The 24,933-nt window shown below is 38.3% G+C and overlaps 2 protein-coding genes across 3 annotated transcripts; both read right to left on the bottom strand.

Annotated features, from left to right (window-relative positions):
* Nucleotides 1-1,554: 1,554 nt before the first annotated feature.
* Nucleotides 1,555-20,203, bottom strand: si:ch211-51a6.2 (neurotrypsin). 2 transcript variants are annotated; one of them, XM_027175066.2, is made up of 14 exons: nucleotides 19,521-20,203; nucleotides 17,968-18,010; nucleotides 15,404-15,646; nucleotides 14,153-14,291; nucleotides 13,891-14,069; nucleotides 12,820-12,967; nucleotides 11,037-11,215; nucleotides 9,829-9,970; nucleotides 9,130-9,344; nucleotides 8,204-8,345; nucleotides 7,788-8,066; nucleotides 5,943-6,065; nucleotides 4,411-4,691; nucleotides 1,555-4,320 (listed from the first exon to the last, which is right to left on the bottom strand). In XM_027175066.2, exons 1-14 carry the CDS (start codon nucleotides 19,581-19,583, stop codon nucleotides 4,007-4,009), a joined length of 2,490 nt encoding a protein of 829 aa, XP_027030867.2. In that variant the 5' UTR covers nucleotides 19,584-20,203; the 3' UTR covers nucleotides 1,555-4,006. The 2 variants fall into 2 exon arrangements, with proteins under 2 accessions (XP_027030867.2, XP_027030868.2); XM_027175067.2 differs by lacking the exon at nucleotides 15,404-15,646 and having other exon boundaries at nucleotides 19,521-20,173.
* Nucleotides 20,204-22,313: 2,110 nt separating this feature from the next.
* On the bottom strand, nucleotides 22,314-24,731 carry chchd1 (coiled-coil-helix-coiled-coil-helix domain containing 1). The gene is made up of 3 exons (XM_027174845.2): nucleotides 24,416-24,731; nucleotides 23,136-23,254; nucleotides 22,314-22,791 (listed from the first exon to the last, which is right to left on the bottom strand). The coding sequence occupies exons 1-3, from the start codon at nucleotides 24,552-24,554 to the stop codon at nucleotides 22,690-22,692; spliced, it is 360 nt and encodes a 119-aa protein (XP_027030646.1). The 5' UTR covers nucleotides 24,555-24,731; the 3' UTR covers nucleotides 22,314-22,689.
* Between the last annotated feature and the right edge of the window lie 202 nt (nucleotides 24,732-24,933).

The following is a 24,933-nucleotide window of genomic DNA, read 5'->3' as shown; positions in this document are numbered from 1 at the left end:
CCCCATCCCCCTCTCTCTCCCAATCCCCTCTCTCTCCCAATCCCCTCTCTCTCTCCCTCTCCCCCTCTCTCTGAGTGTCTCTTTCTCTCCCCTCTCTCCCCCTCTGTGTCTCACTCTCTCCCCTCTCTCCCCCTCTGTGTGTGTGTCTCTCCCTCTCTCTGTGTGTGTCTCTCTCCCTTTCCCCCTCTCTGTGTGTGTGTCTCTCTCCCCCTCTCTCTCCCTGTCTCTCTCTAACCCCCCCCCCTCTATGGAAAATGATGTCTCTGCTCTCCAAACCTTCACCACGGGGTGTGTGTTTCTTCCATCAGCTGATCTCCGTTTACAACAACACATTTAAAGGTGTAGTCAAGGCCATGCTTAAATGTATATGTACATAACTCAACAATAAAGCCTTTAGGGCTAAGCGGTGAATGGTAAAGATCAAAGCTGAAACTTAATCTTCTGTCATTTTTTTTACTTTTTTTACTTTATTGTATAGTGTGTGCTTAGTCTATTTATTAAAGACAGAGTAAATACTCCACCTTGTTTGTGTTCATTATACCAGCAACTGTGATAGATATGTTAGGTGAAGGTGAATGAAGATGACATTTGGAGGTGTTTCACTGTGTGTATTTACCTGGCACCACATGTTACTGATACATTAGACCTATATATCAGACCTGTGTTGGAGTGGAAGAACTCAAGTAGCCTGAACAGTACACTGACCTCAACCCCAATCATTACCTCTGGTATGAAGTGGAATGCTAACTGCACCTCAGGCCTCCTCTTCTCCTTATTGACTGACCTTACTAATGCTCGTGGCTTATTATTTTATTATTATTTTATTTTTTATAAAAGTTCTTTTGTGAAGTGTATTATTTTATTTATTTTTTATACTTTTTTATTCTAATACCGGACAGTTCCATAAAGCATTTTACTGCATGTCGTACCCTGTATGTATGTGTATGTGACAAATAAAACTTCATTTGATTTGATTTGATTTTGCAGGGATATACCCTGAAGGAAACTGCAGTCTATGGCATTATTTTTGCTCTTTAGGGACTCACACACACACACACACACACACACACACACACACACACACACACACACACACACACACACACACACACACACACACACAAATTCCTAGCTAAGGCAATGTAGAATTGCAAATCAGCGTACCAGTATGTTTTAGGAGATGTTGGAAACCACTACAATATGCAGAGAATATACATAAAAAACCTGTAAAGACACTGTATTATTAACCTAAGGGTGTTGGAATTTTGCAGCACTTAATCTACATCTTACAAACCATATGGCATCTTTAAACTGCAATATTCCACACCTACACAACTATCTATTTGAACTCCATGCCCACCATGAGACTTTGTGTAATATGAAAAACCTACACAAAATGTTCTATTCCAGAGCACAGTAAATGCTCCATAGGGTCAACAATCAAAGTATCTAATCTATTATTAATCGTTCACATAAAATAATTTGCTATAACTTGGCCAATAGTTTCTCTCTGTCCAGTGATAGAACATAGCACAATCTGCTCACAAACAATTATTGGATTTGATTTTTTTATTTGCATAACAAAATGACACTTACACCTTCACAATGGATTAGCATTATTAATATACAATACTCACACTATAGTGTCTAACCAAGTTGCAGTTCAGCAGATAATATGATTTATATGTCTGATGTTTGTGTAATATTATGATTCATGACATTGGGTTATATAATAAAAATAATAAAAAATACAATTTAAAATGATCATTTGGCAGCGTAAACAATTTAGCATTTGTAACAAAAACTGACAATACAGTACAAATTGTAGCACAATTATGGTGCAATATTACATTGAAAAAGAAATAAATCAGCAGAACCAGAATTTTACTATTTCCTTTATTGTGTCCAAATTCCAACATGAAGCTAAAACATCATTTAGAGGAGGTCAAATAACCAGGAAATTTAATTTCTTTTATATACTGTAGGCTGTATGTGGGACCGATATAATAAAATAGTAGGATTAGGAAAGCCATTAGACTTGGCAGCTGTGTTTGTATTAAGCACATGTCCAAACACATGGAACTGTACTATTTACTGTGCTTAATATAGCTATTCAATATTTTAAAATAATTTACCAGAGGATATTATTAACAAAAAAAAAAAATAATTAAAATGCAGTGTCACACAGAGTATGTGGAGTTAGTTGCCTAAATTCTCCTTTGAAAAAATGTATAGCATGCTAAGTATGCATTTAATGAATGCATAATTTAATGTAATATTTTGATGTGAGAAATGTTTAGAATGAGTTTAATTGATCTTGTTTCCTTATGCATGAATAATGTCACGTAACATTATAACCTTTTCTGTATAGTACACGTAAATCCATACAATGAAATAAGGTGAAACACTGAGAATTTAGACTCAAGTCATAAATAGTTTCAGAACACAAAGAGATCAAGTTATTAAGCACAGAACAATTTCAAATAGTGGTTCTTTTCTGGAACAGCCAATGAGGATTATGTTTCCGGTTGCAGTTTTGTCGCTCACAAAAAATTGTTAGTTTCCGTTCTTTGTAATTACTTAAACTGGTTCTAAGCCAGAATGCTAAAGTCTTCATCATACGGTTTTATAGAGGCTTTTCCTAAAATGGAAGACTCTCATTGTTTACTCATGACTTTGGTCTTCTGAGTTGTACCATGTTACACTACATTTAACATGTCACGTAAACATTCACAAGTTGATCTGATAACATGTAGCTTCTACAACATTAAGCAACATTGTATGCACTGTTTAAAATTGCACTTTTTTGTTCATAGACTTCATTCACCTGGATTCCAAAATCAGACATACAATTAGATGTCACAGAGTCAAAATTCTGTGGCATCAATAAAACAAAGCTTCAGCATGAGTATGGACAAAAATGTTAAACTCTCACTGGGTAAGATCCCTTGGAAAGTCAATTCATTGAAGCACTTAATGCAAATATCATTTTCAATATTCAATAAAATCAGAATGTAGTATATCTATCTATTACATCTGTAGCACATGTGTAATTACCAGAGACAAGAATTACTTTACTTTTCACAGTACAGGAAAATGTGTGGAAGTTTTTGTCTGTGGTAATCATATGGTAAAGATGTGGTAGATAGAAAAGTATAGAAAAGATAGAAAAACAAAAACAAAAAACAACAACAAAAAAACAACACAATACTTTTTTTGAGCTGTTTAATCCGCAATACTGAAAAAAAATCTTCAAAAATGGCATGCAGTTTAGTGCAATATAGTTCTAAATACATACCACATCTTGTCCAACAAAGCTACACTATATGGCTAAAGGTTTGTGGACACCAGATCATTACACCCAATCTGTCATTTAACATACTATTCCAATTTTAGCCTCTAGCCTTCTGCTAGATTTTAGAACCTAGCCCAATCAGTCACAAGAGCATTTTGAGAGACTGCCAGGTGAAAACGTCTGGTGTGCAATCATAGTTCCAGTTCATCCCTAAGGCCAGATCAGGGCTTTGTATAGATTACCTTGGCAGACCATATATTTTGCTTTGTGCACACGGGCATTGCCACACTCAAACCAGAGTCACCTAGACCCCTTAGTTCCAGGGAAGGGAAATCCTAATCTGACAGCATAAAGATTACACAAAGACATTCTACTGTTTACAACTTTGTGGAAGATTCACATATGGATATGCTGCTTCTTTCCACATACCTTTGGCCCTACAGTGCGCTTCAAACTTGAGGAATATTCAGCACATTCAATATACTCTCTCACTCGCTATGTCAGTCAGACATAGAATGTCAGTCACACTTCCACATGGCTGTTCAAGTGAAAATAAATAGGAATAAACATAGCATGAGGAGAGCTATGAAATGAGGAAGCCAGGTTTGTGGTCCTGACAATAACCATGGTCTCAGTCCTCTGACAGACATCTCATACTTTAAGTACACCATATTAAAAGAAATGAGCCCTAGTAATCTTTTATCCTAAGAGTTAAGCAGTACCCTGTGTGACCTTCTCAATCCACTTTAGGAACCTGCTGACTCGAGTGTATACCCCAGGATAGCTGGGGTTCCCACAGCCATGACCCCAGGAAATGACCCCAGTTAGTGTCCAGTGCCCGCCTTCACCCTGGCAAACAAGTGGACCACCACTGTCTCCCTGGCAACTGTCCACACGACGATGGTTTGACAGGCTGCCAGCACACAGCATGCGACCAGTGAAGCGGCTGCCATAACGTTTTTTGCACTTCCAGGATGGCAGCATGGGAAGCCAGGCCTGCAGCAAGGTACGCGAGTACTCAGAGTCTTTAGAAAAACAGAGAGAGAACACAGCTTACTCCCTTTATGCAGTATATTTACAATGATCTTTTTGGTTAGTTGAGTTCAAGCACATACCTGTAACTCCCCAGCCTGTGATGACACACGCAGCAGGTCTCTTCGTCTTCCTGTCACCATGAGCAGGAAGGCAAGCAGCGTTTGTGTGTGGGTTGAAAGATACACAGTTCCCATCTGTGCCCTTCAGCCTCACCAGCGCAATGTCGTACTCCCAGCCCTGGCTAAGGTACTTCTTGTGTATGACAATGCGCTCGGGAGAGAGAGTGCGCTCAAAGTCATCCCTTACCTCTGTGTGATAGTCTCCCAACCTCAAAACATATCGTGAGGAATCAGAGCCAAACCTGTGGAAGTGACGTGATGTGATGTTTTACAATTCAGATTCCTTATTCACAAGATATTAGAATCTTAACACTGCAGGTGACACTAAACTTTCCACTCAGATGTTCACGTTTACAAAATTGCAAACTAAGGAATATGTGTGGTGTTGTCCCTGTTTTTCTGTGCATAAGAGCATGATTCATTAATGAATCACAGCAGAGCTTGGCTAATCTGATCACACAAAATTTATACTCATGTTCACTCACTCAATGTTAGTAACCACTTATCCCGGCAAGGCTCCTTATGTGAACACTGGATATAAGGATGTGCACCTTTGATGGAATGCCAGCCAATCTTAGGGCGCAAGAAACCAGGGGCGCCACTAAGGGGGGAAAAGTTAGGACGATTCTAAAGGCCCACACACTTTTGGGGCCCCAGAGGCTTGTATGTTTGGTGGGAAATCGGTGTAGTAGGGGGCTTTGTGTCATTTTCTTTCAAAGGGCCCAAAATTGCTAGTGGCGCCCCTGCCAGACACACACACATTCGTAAATTTATTCATAGGTACAAGCAATTTATGTACATACCAATCAATCAACTGCAATGTATTTGGAAGTTGGAAAGCAAAGAACACACAAAATCTATAAATCTATGGAACCCTGGAGCAGAGAAGCAGCAATGTTACCTGCTGTACCAAAGCACTATGTTGATGTTGCCACATAGTGATGCCTCTGCTATCAACAAGTCTATTCCTGTTGTTACTCATCTGTACGCCAGAAATGTCCTTAAAATTTCACCCTTACATTCACTTAATTACTGAGGGCTTTCTCACACACTATAACAGCCATCCATCTCTTATATATTTCAAACATCTGACCTTGCTGTGAAGAGCCCATTCAACCACTCATTGAGATATGCTGATGATCATCTCAGATGGATAAACAAACTAACAAAAAATAATGCCATGGTGTAAAAAATAGGATCCAGATCTAAACGTAGATTTTAGTAAGAACTTAAATTATATCGTGGAAAAGAAGCCGAACAGAATTTGTCAAATGCTCTTAGTATGTTACGTAGAATGAAAAAAGACTTCTGTCTGTTTAAAAAAATATATATTTTGGCAAATTGACCATTTATGAATTCTTCCAGGTGAACTTCAAGACGATTTGTGAAAGAGACCCCAGAAAATAAAAGTGCTTCATTGTAGGTGTTCCTTTAAGCAGACAGAATAAAGCCTTGGTGTGTTTATGCAAAACCACTGGATGTCTCCCTTTTACCTCTTAAAACAATGAGCCGCAGTGACGACCCAGCAGGAGTTGATAAGAGTGGCACCACACAGTGGATGGTTCCTTTTGGACTGAGACCTTAGCCATAGAGACACCTGCCATGGCCAATCCCCTCTGCAGAAAAAGTAACCAGATTGTTAATAAATTAATAACTAAAAAACAAAAGAAAAAGAAATTTCAGCCTACATGAGCTTTGACTCAATGAGACATGGCTTTGAGGAGTGGGACAGGAAGCTTATTACTCCTACGTATGAATGTTGATCTTGGCAAAATGCAAAGATTGATAGCAATACATACAGTTGTGCTCAACTTGCAAGATGTGTACCAGTTTTAAAGAAAACATGACTGAGAAGGCAAAACAAATTTATTTAATTTCTTATAAGACTCAAATTAATATGTAAGGCATAACAGAATGGCACAATCATTAAACAAAACATAACAAAATAGAAAACAAGGAAATAATCCCTTTTGCAGTAGAATACAAATTGTCTTTTCAGACAATACAGTATTTTTGGATAACATGCTACATTCATCATGCCATCAATTATTACTAACATCTCTGTGTCCCTGGAGCTCTCACAGCTCCAAAACATAAGAGATCCACCACCATGCTTTTACAGTGTAAATGTACTTTTCACCGTATGCCTTGTTGACTCCTCTCCAAACATAGTGTTTATGGTTGTGATTATATAGTTCAATTTCGTCTCATCACTCCAGATGACTCTGAAGGCGGGATTGTGGCATGGGCACAGTAACGGCTTTCCACTGGCAATTCGACCATGCAGGTCATTTATGTTCGACTTCTTGTGCTTTATGAAACAACAACACTTTCTTTCCAGAGCAGCCTGTATTTTGTTTGTGGGTTTTTCTTTGTGTCCTGGGCAATTTTTCTGGCAGTAGTGGGTGAAATCATTCTTGGTCTACCTGACTGTGACTTAGTATCAACAGAACCTCTTATTTTCCACCTCATTATCAGAGTTGGAACAGTACTGACTGACATTTTCAAGTGTTAGATAGCTTTTTCTATAGTTTTTAAAGTTCAACTACATTTTTAGCAGGTCTATTGGCAGTTCTTTTATCATCCCTATGATGTAGTATCCAACCAAGTCAGTGCATCACCTCATGAGCTGAGAAACTCACTGACATTTTATGCACAGGCACTAATTCCAATTACAATGAGTCACAGTTGTGGACACCTTCCTTTAATAGCCATTTAAACCTCTGAGTTTCAACCCGTGTGTTTATAACGTGGACAAACATTGAAGGATATGCATTATCAGTCATATTTTCCAAATAAATGGCAATGTTTCACAATTTCTTTCAGGGTATGCAAACCTTTGAGCACAACTGTATTACCTAGACAGACAGTAAATCTCTGCAGGATAAGGGGGCACGTAAGGGCCGATAAATAGTATAACTGCAGGAACATGACAACACAATCCATCCCCTAAGACAAGAAATTCAGATTCTGCAAAAAAATACATCTTTGTCATATATTTCATATTATAAGATTAAAATATACAAAAAAATTAATCAGCCTATTTATATACATTACATTTTTACAATTCTAATCATACTGACAGAATGTTGCTTCTTTCTGGAAATTAATGCTTAAAATTAGCAAAATAATCTTCCAATTGAACAAGAAAACTGAAAACTTAAAGAAATAGGTTTAATCATCTTAAATTAGGTTTGTAATATTAAAAAAGGAAATACTAGAAATACTAAATCATTCTGAATATATTCAAGGGATTTAACTTGCTTGATCTTTTTGCATAATTCGACTCTCTCTTCTCACAGTAAAACCGTGCTAGCTGAAGCCCTGACCTGAGTTACCTAAGTGACTTGTCTCCTCCAACAATCCTCCTCCTGCGGCGCTGTGTGTTGGGCCTCAGGCCGCATGACTGGGTTGCTGTTGTGCTGTCGGCTACTGGCTGGGACACATAATCACAGATGACCCCTGCGTCCTCACTGTGCCTGCAGTTATGTTTGTCTGACCCGTCGGCTAAACACTCTCCCAGGGACGACTCTGTACCCACACACCTCACATTGTCCAGGTGGATTAGACCCTGGCCCTCACCAAAATAAGCCATGGAGCGGGCTTTAGATACTCCACTGTTTGAGGAAACAGCATTACACAATTTGAAATAAAAAGAAATACACTTAATCCAACAGCATTTTTATGAATGTCACAAAATACTACACCAAGTATCTTATGCAGTGTTTTCGTTTTGAATGATTGAGCGACTCACACAAAGCCCAGCTGCTTACACACTACTGCAGCACTGATGTCATTCCAGCCATCATCACACACACTGCCCCACTGGCTGTTAATGAAGACTTCCACACGACCTTCTTTACGGCTCTCCCCATCCACCAGCCTTACCAGGGGACCTGCAAATACGGCATGCACCAACTGGAGCAGTCATTCTTCAGTCCATGATTTGAGAGTCCCATGGCGATATTATACTTGCTCTAATGCATGTGAACAAAATCACTGGTAAACTGAGTCAAGGCAGAGTTCTTGCCCTTTCAGGAATTTTAGATGATTTCAAATCTCAGACTTAATCAGAAAGGAAAACATATGATGACATTCTTTAGGGATGCTAAAAGTGTCTTGGGTCTTGGTTTGAGAACAGAATGTACATATCTTACAAAACATTTTTAAATGTTTTGTTAAAATTTCCACTAATGTAATTAACTTTTCCAGAATTTCCAGAGATATTTACCCATCAGCCCTGTTGGCTGCTCTATAATGTGAGGGTTAATGCCCATGTTCTATTGTAATAAGTGTTGTCCACTTTAAAGTGTATTTTCTTGTTGCTTGTGCATGTAGGTGTCATACAAGCACATTATTTAGTGTTTATTAGGCATCATTGTCCAGCTAAAGATCTATGATGCTGTGTAAGCCCTGATTGCAGATGAAACAGTAAGGAGCTTTCAGTACTTGAACTTAAAAGGTTTGCACAGGAAACTCGACACTTACTAATTGTTACTAGATTTAAGCAGGGCTTAACAGATGATTAGAATAAAAACAGTTAGTGTTATAAATTGTTGAATAGACCTACGGGCTATTTGGATTTTGATACACTATTTATTCATTGATTTTTTTTTAAATCCACAAACCCTTATCATGAAAGAATTCTTAAAGTACTCCTGAAGTGTTCCTGAAGGTTACCTGAGACTGGAGGAACTGAAGTAATGTCATTGTTAATTCCTCCTCTATCACAGCGTATAGCCACATCTTCACTATGGGAGCAGTCATGGCGTCCCCACTCTGCATGACTGCAGTCCAGCAGTGAGCTCTCTTTCCCCTCACACCTCACTTCATCCAACAGAATAAGTCCTGTGCCGTCCCCGTAAGCACCATTTGGAGCTATTTCAGCACGCCCTCTGTTGGACAGAAAGTTCATTACTGCAGCACAAAAAAGTAATTGTTGCAAAAGAAAAATGTTACAAGTCTAATGAAAATTCATCCTCTGTCTTGGTCATTGTGTTTAACAGTCCTCCCGCTGCAGGTTTATTGACTTGTACAGGCCATGGCCATTCCTGATGTGAATCAATTCAGATTTGAAAAATTAATTTTCTGTGTATGCTAATGACACAGAACCAAGATCTCAAAATTTCAGTTACAAAAAGCAAAAAGCTTGGAACTAGCAGAGATTATTCGTGCCTCTGGTATAACTAGCCAACCTTGCTAAACTGCTGGATATTGTAAACTTACAAGCAACAACAGTAGGGGGCAGTAAACACTCACAAGAGAAACTACAAGAGACACAAGTAACTTGTTGCTTGCTAGTTTTAACATAGAGTATCCAGGTAATTGAATATATTTTGGTGCTTTGAGGTCTCTTCTGTATGAAGATTTTATACCCACCCGAATCCAAGCTGCCGACACACCACCTGGGCATGTTGTTCAGTCCAGTTGTCGTCACACACTGTTCCCCAGCCTCCAGCGTGGTAAACCTCCAAGCGTCCTTCCCATGGAATATCTGCTCCCACCAGACGCACTGCACCATCTATAACACAGTTTAACACCTCAGCTTTTACAGCTGCATTTTTACTCCGATGTAATATAAATGAGTGAATGTGCTTGAATCTTGAAGCATGGATTCAGTTTAGTGTCAATCTGTTATCCATGTGTTGAAATGATGTAGTGCAGTGGTTTCCAGCACCATTGTTTTTACAGATGTAACCCATTATTCAGCATTTGAAAAATCTGAATAATAGCTGACAGAGATTGAAATTCCATTTTGTTTATAGCCAAGATGCCAAGATGTGTATAGATGTTTGACTCTCCCTTCATAACAAAATAAATATTAGAATTAATTATATTTATCCCATCAGAGAAAATGTCTCAGAAATAGGTAACCCGGTTATGGTTGTGGTAAATCTGAAGCATGTACAGGGAGCATTGTATAACAGCCAGAAACATTCAGTTCAATTCACTTCAGTTCAATTCAACTCTATCTTATTTGTTGGCACCTTTAACAATAGACATTGTCTCAAAGCAGCTTTACTGAATTATAAAAATTCGTAATAATAATGACTAAGTTTAAAATTAAATGTATATTATATATTTATCCCAAATGAGCAAGCCTGAGTCAATATTGGCAAGGAAATCTCCATAAGATGAAATGAGGAAGAAACCTTTAGAGAAAACGGAGTCAAAAAATGGGAACCCATCCTCATTGGGTTATGATAGACTGCTTGGGATGTCATTTATTATCTGGCACAATTATGATGCCACTTATTCACTGGCAAACCAGACAACACGGAAAACTATTATAATCACTGATTTGCATGCATACTCTGAATTTTTAAAATATAGAAAGTAATATTGATTTAATATACAGTTTAATATTAATGTTATCATAATTATCTGATTATTGTAAGTTGATTAAATTTAAATGTACCTAGTTTTATCTATTGCAGCTACTGATGATATTTTACCATAGGTATCTTATATTTAGATTTTAAGTCAAAGTCTTTATTATTAAAATCTTGATTTTTCATGCCAACCAGCATTTTAAAGTTAAGAAGAACATCAAATGGTACAGGACTGGAGGCCCCTATACTGTTCACCTGTGTATGGGTTACAGGACACTCCAGCATCCTCCATGTGGTCACAGTTGTGCTGGCCCCAGGGTGTGTGAGGACACTCCTCAAGAGAGAGCTCATTTCCTGTGCACTCTACCCCGTCCAGCAGGATGAGCCCAGCCCCGGGGCCAAAATGAGACCATGACCACGCCTTTGGCACACCACTGAATACAAAAAACATTCATTTTGAAAATCATTTGTTTATCCTGAGGTTGTGGAACATGCAGAATTTTTAGAACAATTGTTAAGCAGGACGTCCTTACTAGTTATTTTACTAAAAAATACAAGGCATTTAGAGAGAGAGATTTAATAATAGAGAATTAATGTGAATAGTGAGAACATTTACGGCTGTGTGTGTGTGTGTGTGTGTGTGTGTGTGTGTGTGTGTGTGTGTGTGTGTGTGTGTGTGTGTGTGTGTGTGCGTGTGCGTGCGCGTGTGTGCATGCATGCTCCTATCTCTTAAAGAACCCAGATGTTTAGTAGAAAGGGAGAAACTGAGCGCATCACTGACTCACACTCTCCATCATTCATTTATCATAAGCTCCCTCCTACAACAAATCCATCATTCATGACTATGCTTCATTTATATTAATAAAGTTCACTCACACTGGCTGTGTGTGGGTGTTTTATTGAGTAAATACCACTGTGTCAGATCTCCTAGGTCATTAAATGAGACAAAACATAAAGTGGATATATAAAAGTATACAGTTTTCAATAATGTATTAAACGAAACCAAGATAAACCATGTGGAATATTTTTCCAGAGTGATAGAGCAACCAAATGAATTCAAGAAAAAAACAAGCAAACATTTTTGTACAGAAAAGCACAATAATGGACTTGTGATTTTGTTCAGAATTAAGTAATCAAGCTCAAATGTAATTATGAAATACCTGTCATTAATAAATGCATTCTGATTATTACCAAATAAAGAACATGCTCTGTACAATTTTACTGACAAACTCTTGATTTCATCAGACTGCTGAAACCATGACCCACAAAGATCCTTCAAGCACATGATGTATAAATAATTTCCAAAACATTCGCTGTACAGTACCAAGGTTATAATCATCAAGTGGTGAAAACTGAGCACCACAATGACATTACCAAAAACAACATTTGTTAGATAACCTTATTCAGAGCCACTTATATTTATCAAACAGAACAGTAAATGGTTAGGGGCCTTGCTCCAGGGCCCAGCAGTGACAGCTGCATAGGCCTGAGATTTGAGCTCACAACCTCAAAATCAGTAGTCCAACATCTTAAACACTGAGCTACCACTGCTCTGAACAATATGCCTCTCCAAAATGGCACGAAGAAAAACTATCATGGAGAACTGCAACATTAAAGGAGTTGCAGCAATATGTGGCATGTACCTACACACCTAATCTTTGCCCAAACCATGTGACAAATCATGTTGTAGTATGATGAGACCAATAGTGGAATAAAACTGGAGATAAAATTGAACAGACTGAGTGCTACTTGACAGCGAAATGTGCTTTAACAAGTTAGGTGTTAGGTGGTGTGTACACTTACATAATTAGTAAGTATTAGACTTTTTTCTTTTTCCCCACCATGTAAAATGTTTCTGTGTTGAAGTTCTCTGTTGGTTGCTTTTTCACAATAAAGCTTTTAATGATCTTTCTGTCTATATACAGTCTATGTGTGCATATGAACTTTACACGTATAAATAATCATTTCTAAATTCCTAAAGACAGTTCAAAACTTTCATTATTGGAAATCAATCCGACTTTAAATCCCTTCTCTTTACCCAAGTCCCAGCTGTCGACAGACCACTTCGGCATCAATATCGTCCCACTGGTCATCACAGATTGTACCCCATTGGCCATTATGATACACTTCCACTCGCCCCTCGAAGTCTTCCTGGCCCCCCACCAGTCTCAAGGGAGCACCATTTCCTAAATCAGAGGGCAAAACTAACAATAAACACATCTGCACAGTACAGTGGGATCTAGAAGAGAGAAAAAATATAATTTAGCATTGCTAGAAATATGCTTAAATCCTCTAATCTATCTCTACAAAAATATACTCACTAGGGGTGTGTATCTCTATCTGTTTTGTGCTACAAATGTTCCTTCCTGTATTCGTTTTTGCTGTTCAACCCAAAGTGGGTATGGCCTGAACCCTCTTTAACTTTTTTTTATATTAAATATGGAACCTATGACCAGGAACACTGGAAAATAATGGAAAATAAAACCGAGACTTTTATTTAATAAAACCGTTTCTCTCGTATGAAGCAAAATGATAATCCCATTCACAGGGTGATTATTTTTGCTTGTAACAATCTATGGAATTTTCTAGAATGTCATTTGTTCTAAAATTGTTAGAACTATTTTTCATTTTTAAATAATAAAATTAAAAATTTTGAATTTTAATCTAGCAAGTTATTAAGAACCGTCTTGTGTTAATTTTAACAAATGTGGTCTTTATTTGAACTCCATAATTGACTGTTTGCTTTTACCTGCATGAAAGTAAAATCTTTCACCTACATGCCTTTTTATTCTTTTGTTCTAATCTCAACCAGATGTGTCTACAGGCACATTCTACCTACTAAGTAAGACGGATCTTTCTGCAGAGCTTCAACAAAAGCAATGGGAGTGAAAAGAGAATGTGAAGGGGTTTGCTGTGATACTCCACTCATAAGATTAAGTTAAAATACATTTGAGACACTTTTATCCAACCGGTGGGATGCTGAAACTCACTTACAGATCAATGTAAAAACATAGATAATTAGACATGAAACTAAACCTGTCCATATATATCAGTGTTATTTAATCTGTATGTGGTTATAGAAATATCAATATGAAGAAACCTGTCTGACCTGCAGGTGCAGCACACACCACTCCAGCTTCATTTCCATGATTACAGTCACCAGAGACAAACTTCCTGCCCCGGCACTCTAAGAGAGAGTTCTCATTCCCACGGCAGCTAAGTCGTTCGTAGTGGAAAAGTCCAGAACCAGGACCAAAGTAGGAGTGCTGCAGTGCAGTACCAATTTCACTGTGAATACCAACAGACAGGTTATTAACATTTGTACCATGCACTCATAACAATGAAGAGGAAGAAGGAATGAAGGGACATACCCGAGGCCAAGCTGTCGACAGATGACACTTGCATCTCGGTCAGTTAGGTGTGTGTCACAAACCGTCCCCCACTGGCCATTCAGGTAAATTTCTAGACGGCCGCTCTTGTTAGACCCTCCTCCAATCAGCCTGGCTGCACCTGGAGAAAATAATTCAAGCATTAACATATTAGTGTTTCTTTTCTGATTTCTGAAAGGAGACACAATGTAAAATCAATGTGCATGCATAAAATCATCTCCGTCATTATGACATTATAATTGCAAAGAAGGTTACCTTTATTTTTGGATTGATGCAATGCAGCATACAAAATGGGTGAGATTTAAGCTTGACAAGTAAATAAGGACAAGTAAATATACAGACAGCCACACACATACGCATTTATCTTGTAAAAAGTGTTATGACACTGAAGGTTAGACAGAGGCAGGCAGAGATCATCACTGCAAACATGGAGGATGCAAATATCAGCAGTGACACAGTGCTAAACATCAGCACTGCCATAGGCTAAAAGGTGATGACAATCCAGACAATGACAGGCATACACACAATATGAAATTAGAAAGGATGCCAGATTTACAGAGACAACACACAAAGCAACATAGAATCGAAAATGTACTATCACAAGATAGAGTCAGAATATGACTCAAAACATGGCTGTAAGATTTAAAATAGTTGAATTTAAATGCTTATTTACTAATAATAATTCATCTCCATTGTGGCTCTCCCAAAAAAAGAAAAAAGAAATCTAATTAGACCTTCGTGAGATTGGAGCAAGAGGTTAGATTAGACTAGGATCAATGGGTGAGGATATTCTGGGGAGATAGGTGAGGGTAATAGGTAATAGATTAGAGAAATTAAGGGATGTTGAATTTTCTCAATTGATATGGATTGGCTTGGCTTGAAAAAAAGGTCAGTAGTGAGATTAGACAGTGAACAATGGAAAGGAGCAAATGTGTAAATTTACACTAGGGCATGCAAAGTTAGATTTATGCAAGTGAATGAATGAAATGCTAAACTGATTCAAGATGCTGGATTAGTTCTGGGTTTACTTACAAAGAACAAGGCGAATGCAAATTTTAGGAGGAACATTGTTATTTAAAATCCTTTATTATTACAGTGCTAAACTCCAGTCTGTAATTTGGAGCAACTTGGTTTGAACATTGTTTTTAAGATAACTGCCTTTGTAAAAAAAAAAAAAAAAAAATGTAACCCACTGGACAAAAGCATATACAGCATTTAGATCCTGAGCCTCACCCTGGTGGCAGTTGCAGTAAGCCCAGCCGATGGCTCCAGAGTGCTGTCTGAAGAAGCACCAGGGCTGGGACTCACGGTCAGGGTTCCTGCAGTAGCTATGGTCTCCAAGCCCTCTACCTGGGTACTGCAGCATGTAGTCAGGGAACTCAGTCCATTTCAGACAGGGAAAACCTGAGTCTGTCTGTGACATGGAGCCGTTGTAATAACCTAGTGCTGTGAAACCCTCAAAGCAGGACAGAGGGCCTGAGGTAGTTGGGAAAAAATGTGTATGAGAAACCTATAACCACAAGAGATAATCCAGTCACACAGTTCTGTTTAACTTTGCTTGAGTGCTCAATCTGAGTCTGGACAATATTGTGCATATGAAAGATGTGGGTCATCAAGTATGCTTTAAGCTGTACAAGATCTTATTAGCTTTCCTTTGTTTCCTGACAGTTTGTCCTTTTTTCCATTCTGTCTAGACACTGTGGGACGAGACACTGGACTACGATAGTGAGTCATATTAATGACTGCAGCACTGCGCCAAAGGATTTTTTTTTTCACATAACACAACTCTAACCCTGTACAGTAGGTAAATCTTGGCGCTAGGTAAATCTTGTATACAGGAAGATCCTCTAAAAACTTAATGTGAAACAGACCAGCAGTAACACAGTAACGTTAATAATCCCCATGGGTGGGCCACGGTGTGGCCTAACATCACTTAATACAACATTTGGGTCCTGTCAGCTACATTCCTGGGAGTAATCGCAGATTTTTATTGATGGTGGAAACCAACCCTGTTCTTATGCTTCTCACTTGGGTTTATTACTTTTCCACAATATAAGTAGAAACAAGGCCCTACAGCATGGTTAAGAAGAGACCTCCTGTAAAACATCCTACCTTTGACAGCAGCACAGCTCTTAAAATTCTAGATGAGAATGTGAGCTGTAAAGTGCGAATGAGTGCCAGTGGCAAAACTTTCTGCTTGGACCGAATCCATTGCACAGGGCTAGTACTGAATATCAATATCGTACCACTGAAATGCTATAAAACCAGTTGACCAAAACAGCTTTGTTTAAACATCCTGAAGCAAAGTTACCTCTGTAAACACTAATCTTTCTTTATACCTTACTGTCAAATGTAAAAGGTACTCAATCAAAGCATGAGTCTCCCAGCCAGGTTGAGCAAAACACATGAGAATACAGCAGAATCAATGCACTAACCTCTCTCTGACTATGAAAAACAGCTGCTAAAACTCTTGGAGGAAATCCTAGCTATGTATGTTATGTTATATTATAGAAATGACCGAAAGTGCTCCCACTAAATCGTACAGATGAAGCCGTTAAAGGTAAAGTGAGAGCAGGAGTTGCAGGTTGGGGCGTGTGCTTTTAAATCTTCACCCATCCAATACTTAGTCTGTTCCTGTCCTTGCCTGCAAAACTTTCTTTGACATGGGCTAGTGAACAAAAAAAAGTGAACTAACAACCAAAGACAGGACATTTTTAAGATTCATAGTTAGCTTGGAGAAAAAGCGTGTCATTGCCATTTGTCATATAAACTCTGTTCCAAGTGTGTGTAGAAAATCAGAAGGAGGTGTCTATTATCACACTCCGGTAATTAATAACAAGTAAAAAAAAAGACGACGACGTATAACAATATACATAGTTTTCTTTTTTTGGAAGATGTTAAATCCATTTAAATAAATCATTCAGCTCAGGCTTATGACCAGCATTAAGCCCATGTTCGATTATAACAATGTCCAGTTCCATGCTGTAACTCACCTACCATGAAATTTATATCTTCATAAAGGAAATGTCTGGAACAGCATCTGGTCAAAATTCCTATCATAAATTTCATGGCATTCGAAAAACTAATCTTCATAAAGAACATGACCTCACTACAGTGGAACTATGTCTTGAAGTATTAAGTAGCAGAATCAGATCTGATGAAAGTGAAATGAAATTGAAGTATGCAGAAGGAATCCTGCACTGTCTCAGTTTGAGCATGATTGGGCAGGGTGCAGGATGGAAATACTGGCAAAAGAAGAACAGCATCCAGCTAGAACTGAGGATCTTATTTTGGTTTGTGGAGATAATCATATGATACAAATGTATCCCATGTAACCCATCAATAATATTGGCCATGTTCACTCAGCAGTTTTTATGTGTGGGACATATTACAAGCACATTTGAATATTGTGTTCCTGTTATTAACACAACACTCCATACTGAGCTTGGGTTTATCATTAGTTTTACTGCAGAGAACAGTCAGCTTAAACATCATGTTCACAGCTCTGTATCCTGCATGGTTGTCTTTAACCAGTGCCAACTGGGCAAGTGTGATTATTAGCTTTTGGATGACTTTGACCAAGAAAGCATCACTGTGACATTGCAGAGACCACTTTTCTGGATTGCTCAACATGCTCTTAAGCATCATAATAGCACATCGGTCTCAGCCCTTAGGTGGTGTCTATTTAATGGGGCTTAAAATATAATAAAGTCCATCTCATTTTAATAATTTGTTGGTAGCAAGCAGAACTGTTTCATATTTTTCTCTGCCAGATGTGTGGAGAAACAGAAACATACCAGAGCTCTGTACAGTATCCAAGTGTCCATCTTTCCGTGCAACCTTTGAAGATAAAGGTAATGTTAGGATATCATTCTGTAATCATTTTCTGCTTATGAGTTTAACCACAGTAATTGTAAATTACCACAGTAAAAAAATGTCTTAATCTCTCTTAAAACACTAAAAACTACATGTAAGAGCGGCAGATAAATATCATGTAGCATTTATCATAAATACAGCAATGGCAGCTCAGGTGTTCTTACTAAAATTAAGGTTAAAATAGGGTAGCTGTTTTATATACAGACCGCCTGAGTGAAGCATGAATAATCTTTTTGGATTGTCTAATCTCATTTAGATAGCAGCATGTTTTTTTTACAACAAAAATCTGTCTGGAATATACACAGTTCTCAACGTGGCATATCTGTTGCAAATAACGAAGGCATCTGCTGCTGTGACCATTACAATTCAAACTGCCAATTTTTATATAAATGGGTTTAAAATCGCACTAATATTTTTATAAGAACACCTAATAATTAAAATAAAATGAACAATATTTCAATATCTACAGTAATATGCTGGACATGAGATATTTTGCGTTCTATTCTTGCACTTTCCATCAGCTGTACACATAAGCTGACTTTATTCAGATGTTCAACCAAACAAACTATATAATTATATATTATATAACGGTATAACTAATAACTACATAATAAGAACTCAATAATAAATACCCCACTTTGAGAAACACTGACAAAGTGAACATCATAAACTAACTACTATAATTGCATATAATTATTATTATTGTTATTATTATTATCTTCCATTATTATCCATTATATATATGTTCTTCACCACTTATCCTACACAGGGTTGCAGAGAACCTAGACCCTATACCAAGAGACTTAGGGAGGGCTGGGGACACCCTGGACAGAGCAAAATCTCACACAAAATACATGTGATTGCAATCAGCCTACAGTGCATGTCATTGGACTTGCGGGATGAATCTAGCGTACCCAGGGGAAATCCCTGAGGCACAAGAACAGGTAAACTCTGAGCTCAGATTCAGGCAGCTCCCAACCCCTTAGGTGTAATGAGACAATCTTCATCTTCTTATTATTATTTGTATACATAATGGTACATTCTACAAGACACTTTATACTTGTCAGGGTCTGGAGCCTATCCTGGATGAGAAGCAGGAATACACCTTGCATAAGACCTTGGTCCATCACAGTGCACCATGTACACACATGTTCATACTTATTCCTATTGGCAATTGATCTTAATCAATCAACCTACTACCCATATGAACACATAGGGAGCACAGGATTAAACCAATGGTAATGAAGCCCTTTTTTCAGTGTGTAGCTGAAACAATTTTACTGGTGATTATTAATAACCTCACATATATGTTTTGCTCCATCTGATTAACGCAACTTGGAATCTTTCAGTGACTCATCACGGACAAATACCTGTCATACCATCATACCCTCAAATACCTGTCTCCATCCTTATATTTTAACAAGATTGCCTTTTAAACATCTATTTAAGAGACTGAATGATTTGGGTTACTTACTTGTCCCGATGCACAAAGGAAAAAACAACCGAGTAGAAGAAGCGAGAGCGCGCCGGTGTCCATGGTGTCCTGTCAGAGTCCTCGGTGTGAGCACCTCTCTCCCATCTCTCTCTGTGATTCCCACAGCACAGACGGACGATGTGGTAGCTACTAATCCCAATAACCACAGCAAGCACAGCTGGGTGTCCTTCAGAATATAACCACAGCTCCGGACGTCCTGCTGCTCCTGCACGCGAAGCGCGTTAAGGATCCATGCGCTCCAGTCACTCGCTATGGAGACACTTGAAAACTATTTTTTTTTAAAAGAAAGGGAAGTCAAAGAAAAGCGCAGTCACCCGTTAAGCCGCAAAGAGACAGAGGTGTGGGAACGCAAACCAGACACACAGAGAGGCTCACTAAGACTTAGAGGGAAAAGAGGCGAGGTTCACATGCAGACACACGTCCCTCCTTCTCTGTGAGATCACACTGATTTCATTACAGGTGAGATTAAACAACTGTACTACTTTCCTTTCACTTGTCAAACCACCCATAACAGAGCAAAGGGCAAGCCTATAGGCAGGTCCAACTGAAGACCAGCCTAGAAGAAGATATACTGTATTACACCTAATATAGTTTACAGCAACTGATTATTCTTATTTTATATATAAAGATCCAATTTTGTAAATATGATCAGGACTGTGGATGTACGTAACACCAAGGCAGAACATATTCATTTAAATACATTTACAGCATTTGGCAGGCGCCCTTATACAGAGCAACTTACATGATCTCTTTTTTGTACAACTGAGCAATTGAGGGTTAAGGGCATTGCTCAGGGGCCCAACAGTGGCAGTCTGGTGGACCTGGGATCGAACTCACAACCTTCCGATTGGTAGCCCAATACCACAACCACTAGGCTACCACATGCCCTAGTTCACCCCTAATGCAACTTACCACAGCCATTACATCTCCCGGTATGTTTCCCGGGAGGTTCGAGGAGAACAGGAAAGCCAGAAAAACCCATGTTGTCACCAGGCTGAACATCCATAGAATCTTCACAGTAAGCAAGCTTGCAATCAAACTGGGGAACATTTACCCCACTATGCTGCCCTGGTCTATTTGTTGTTATAGGTGGTTAAATGGTAATTCCTCATTTACCAGTTCAATTCATCATACAAACACTATTGATCACATATTTGTGGTGGAGGATAATATAACAAGGACAAGGTGTTCTAATACAAACGTATCAGAGTAAAGTGTTAAACACAATATACTTTACTAGCAACTACATTGCGGGTCCACCATGAATTTGCCCAGAATGAAACTTTCAAATGTATTTGTCTACACATAATCTGGGTTATTTGTTCTCCTGCCCTTTGCAACTGCCAGTTTCTGTCCACATGATATCTCAGCTATGGCACTGAGGTGTCTAATACACTCACCCGTACCATGTCAGTGTCACTGCTGCATTCAGTTTAAAAAAATTTCCGGTCAGCAGTGACTCTAATGTGGGTTGATAAATCGTGTATTGTATATGTGGATTATAGTCTGTAAGTGTCATGTACGGTAGCTGTTCCTGATTTAAAAAAGGCTAATAGGTGTAGGTATAACTTATAATGTGGCAGCTGAGGGTATATTGATAATAAAGGTGGGACCCACAGTTCACTAAAGCTGGAAATGCACCTGTGTGTACAGTCATACAGAGAAGAAAAAGTGAGCCTCGCCCAGTAGACTTAAAAACTTTATAATGGGCATCACCTATTCACATTGTGATCAAACATCAAAACAAATATTGTTTCATTGCCGTCCAACATGACCGAAGGTTACCCTTTTACAGAACTTATTTCCTTTACTGTGTCCTTCCAGAAATGCAGGAGGCTTTATACACTAAAGGCTGCTTTGTTTACAAGATCGCTATCTAACAGTGTTATGAATTCTCACGTTTTAGCAAAGCAATTCTGTTTTCATGAGCAAAAATCTCTATTTTAGCAGGCATCAAAGCACGATAAAAGCTTTGAATTCTCTTATCTTTTAAGGAGTGGCTGCATTGCTTATCATCAGACCATGACACCATGTACTGGTGTCCCTTTGGTTTAAGTCTACGCAGACTCAGATGTTAAGCAGCATATTAAATAGCCCCAAGCCTGCTAAAATGTCACTATTGTAAGCAGCTTTGAAGATTTCAAAAAACACTGCACCGCCACCAACAGGTCCAGGTCTGAGGCTGTACACACTGCAGTCCTGCTCCAGGCACCCATGGAGGGAATATATTTAGTAGCACAGTTCTCTTTGATCAGCGCTGAATTTTAAAGTTGATGGATTCATTAGTACTTCACAAGGCCCACAATGCATTGTTATATCAGACAGCATTTCCGTCTGGAGTCTAGTCGTGTTATTCATGGTGAGCCAAAAAAAAAAAAAAAGAAAGAAATAACGAGGAAGTGGTGGATGGTGTTATGACAAAGTGGCCGTAAAAGGTTAAATCAATGTAAAATATTAAAAATAGCACTTCTGTATCATAAATTTAGTTGTTTGTTATATTGTCATGAGTTATAATGGAAAAATATTAACAACATTCAACTCATGAAATCGCATCAGCATTCGGTCTCTAAGGTTACAGCTAATAGCTTTGTGCCCTGGTATGTAACCCTATCCACCCTGTGTTACCTACCAGCCCTCTGTTTCCACATAATGCACCAATGAGCATGGAACAAAGCAAAAGATTACTGAATAAACTGATTACAGGATGCCCGGTCTATTAGCAGCTGTGATAAAAGGACAGAACAGCAATTACACAAATAAATAACATTTGAGTAGTTAGGGAAATCATTTTATGACACTGACATCAAGAATAACATTTCAAAGTCATTTCAGGAAATAACAAGCTTTCAATCATCACACAGCTTGAGCTGCGTTTAATCAGAGAGACGACAGAGTGAGTTTTATTATTACCTTATTCAGGCTTTCAGAGACTGATTTAAAGCGATCTAATCAATTAAATAATTAGAATGCATCCAAAATCCTGCTCCTTGAAGCTGCCAGGATCTGCTACTGATGACGATGTGATTAAATACAAAACCAAAAGCTTTGAAGCAAATGTGTTGTGCGTGTCTAAAGGCCACATCTAAAACCACTGCACTGAATGTCTCTCTATCAGTCCGTTTTGTTGACTCATGCCTGTGTCAGTGTCTCACAAATTGGGGTACCGCTTCAACAGCTTGGTGGCCTGTTTTGGTAAAAGCCGCCCTCCCTGAGAAAGATTTTGTTGCTTTGCTCTGTCGCGGGCCTCTGCCTATAAAGGATAAAATAAGAAAGTGTAAGTCATAAATCAGCAATGCATACATTTAAGACCTTTTAAATATCATATATTTTAATAACAGAACAGTCCATGAGCATTCCTGAGTCAAAAATGGACAGACACAACAAGAAGAGAGACTGAAGAACAGGCAGGAAACATCAGCTTGGTTCACTATTTGTTATGACTTCTGCCAGAGCAGGAAACAAATTACACCAGCCACTCTTCCTAATTACCGATTCCCATGTCTCCCTTTGTGACACATTTCATGAGTTGCAGAAGGCTGCAGACCTAAATCAGCAGGCAGGGTTTTAGGGGATTTCCTGACAGCATTAGTCTACCTGGGCTTTCTCTATGCATCTGTAGAACACATTGAGTTCGTTAGAGCAGAGCTTGGTGTTGAAGTCATTCTGCTTCCAGCACGACATCACTAATGCCATCTCGGTCACACAGGAGGCCTCTAGAAGAAGAATAGACAAGCAATGTGTAAAACATTCAAAATGCAACATATCATAAAATTTGTGTCAATATAAAAATATAAAGTAACATTTTTAAGGATTCACCGATTCGAGTGCTGAATGCTGCCTAAAATGTGGTATTTTATGAAACTATTTACTATAGTATTTTTTGTTGTGAATGTGCCTGATCTTGATTGACATGATATGGACCATGCACATTACATCTCACATCACACACATGACCAGGTCTGACAGGATCAGTCTTTCTTTCCCAAACTGAACAAGTTTCGAAAAAGGGTGAAAAAGAGTGAAATGGGATGAAAAAAAGATGCACTGCAAAAACAGCACAACAAAAATATTGCTTACCACAAAAGTTCACATGCAAAAACAAGAAATAAATGCATATCTAGTTTCTACTGTCTGAAACAACAGATTTATTAAATTACATTTTATATTTATTTTTGAAATTTTAGTAAAATGGCTGAGCACTGCCAACAAGTGCACGTGACATTTCTCATTTTGACATGCAAAGAAGAGGATCCCAACTATATAGGCTACTTTAAAATAAACATATTTTCAAAATACTATTTTTTGGTTTAGATCTGATTCATGCATCTTTATAACCCCAAGTGACCAACACTGAACCTTTCTTTAAAATAAACACACCTTTCCCCTGAATGTACATATTCTTGAAATGTTGTTGGACATATGAATCAGTAGCTATCCTACAATTTTGCTTGAATCCTTTCCCAAAAATCGCAAGATTTTCTTGTTTCTCATTCATGTCTCATGGCTGCATACTGGACATGCATCTGACTTATAAGAGGACTACATAAGAATCTGGCACAAGTCTGATTTGTAAACATCCGATCGCTGTGTCCTTTCCACAAAAAACACTGATGTGTCATTAAAGCAAAAAAATAAAAAAATAAAAAATCTGTCTTGTGTCCCCTAATCCTGATAAAAGGTAAAAGTGAATACAACAAAGTAACTTGTTTAGTTGTAGTAAAAAGCTAAAACGAACTTACTCTAAATAAACAGATAAAAGTTTAGTACAATAGTACAAAGCTTGATTGTAACATTTGGACATTGAACATTGGTGCTGCTCAGATTAAATTCACCATTAACAGACCGCTCTAACAAATAACAAAACCTCTCCTTACCTTCTTTTTTCGGCTTGCGGTTGGCGACTTCATCTTTAAGAGCCAGATGCTTGTTGGGTTTGAGGACTGGCTTTCCAAGCTGTTTACTCAGCAACCTGGCCACTTTCTCTTGTATCACATATCCGCTTTGCACTGCCATCGTTTGTTAACAATAACAACAAACACAAGCCGCTGCTTCCTCGGTCAGGAAAAAAATCTAAATAAATATAAAGCAAATAGTACAAACTGATCTAATTTAGAAGTCACCTAAACATGTTCTCTAGCGTCCTAAGGAGGTCGCCATTTTTGTCGGAAGGCGAACGGTCGTTATGGTAACGGTTTAACGACACTGTCGTAAATATGCCACAGAAATACGGTTGGATTTTGAATCCAAAAATAGTTATAAATATTTTTTTCTCTCACAATATGATACCGTATAATATAGTTGGGCAGTCCGAGAATTTTTCTAAATACTTTTATTTAGGAAAATTTCATGCACAATTATTACCACGTGTTAAAACTGATGTACGTTTAAAACA

Source organism: Tachysurus fulvidraco, chromosome 4, assembly GCF_022655615.1.
Source record: "Tachysurus fulvidraco isolate hzauxx_2018 chromosome 4, HZAU_PFXX_2.0, whole genome shotgun sequence".
Classification (NCBI taxonomy): domain Eukaryota; kingdom Metazoa; phylum Chordata; class Actinopteri; order Siluriformes; family Bagridae; genus Tachysurus; species Tachysurus fulvidraco.
This window is presented reverse-complemented; position numbering and strand designations above follow the sequence as displayed.

What these genes read in the sequence shown, in the direction of transcription:
- si:ch211-51a6.2 (XM_027175066.2), bottom strand. Translation starts at nt 19,583, where the DNA reads ATGGACACCGGCGCGCTCTCGCTTCTTCTACTCGGTTGTTTTTTCCTT. An exon ending in TGTCGGCAGCTTGGATTCGG is followed by an intron (nt 9,345 to 9,828) that starts GTGGGTATAAAA and finishes TCTGTCCAACAG; the next exon opens with AGGGCGTGCTGAAATAGCTC. An exon ending in GGAGGAGACAAGTCACTTAG is followed by an intron (nt 6,066 to 7,787) that starts GTAACTCAGGTC and finishes CTTTTTCTGCAG; the next exon opens with AGGGGATTGGCCATGGCAGG.
- chchd1 (XM_027174845.2), bottom strand. Translation starts at nt 24,554, where the DNA reads ATGGCAGTGCAAAGCGGATATGTGATACAAGAGAAAGTGGCCAGGTTG. An exon ending in CCGCAAGCCGAAAAAAGAAG is followed by an intron (nt 23,255 to 24,415) that starts GTAAGGAGAGGT and finishes TTCTTCTTCTAG; the next exon opens with AGGCCTCCTGTGTGACCGAG. An exon ending in GATGCATAGAGAAAGCCCAG is followed by an intron (nt 22,792 to 23,135) that starts GTAGACTAATGC and finishes TATCCTTTATAG; the next exon opens with GCAGAGGCCCGCGACAGAGC.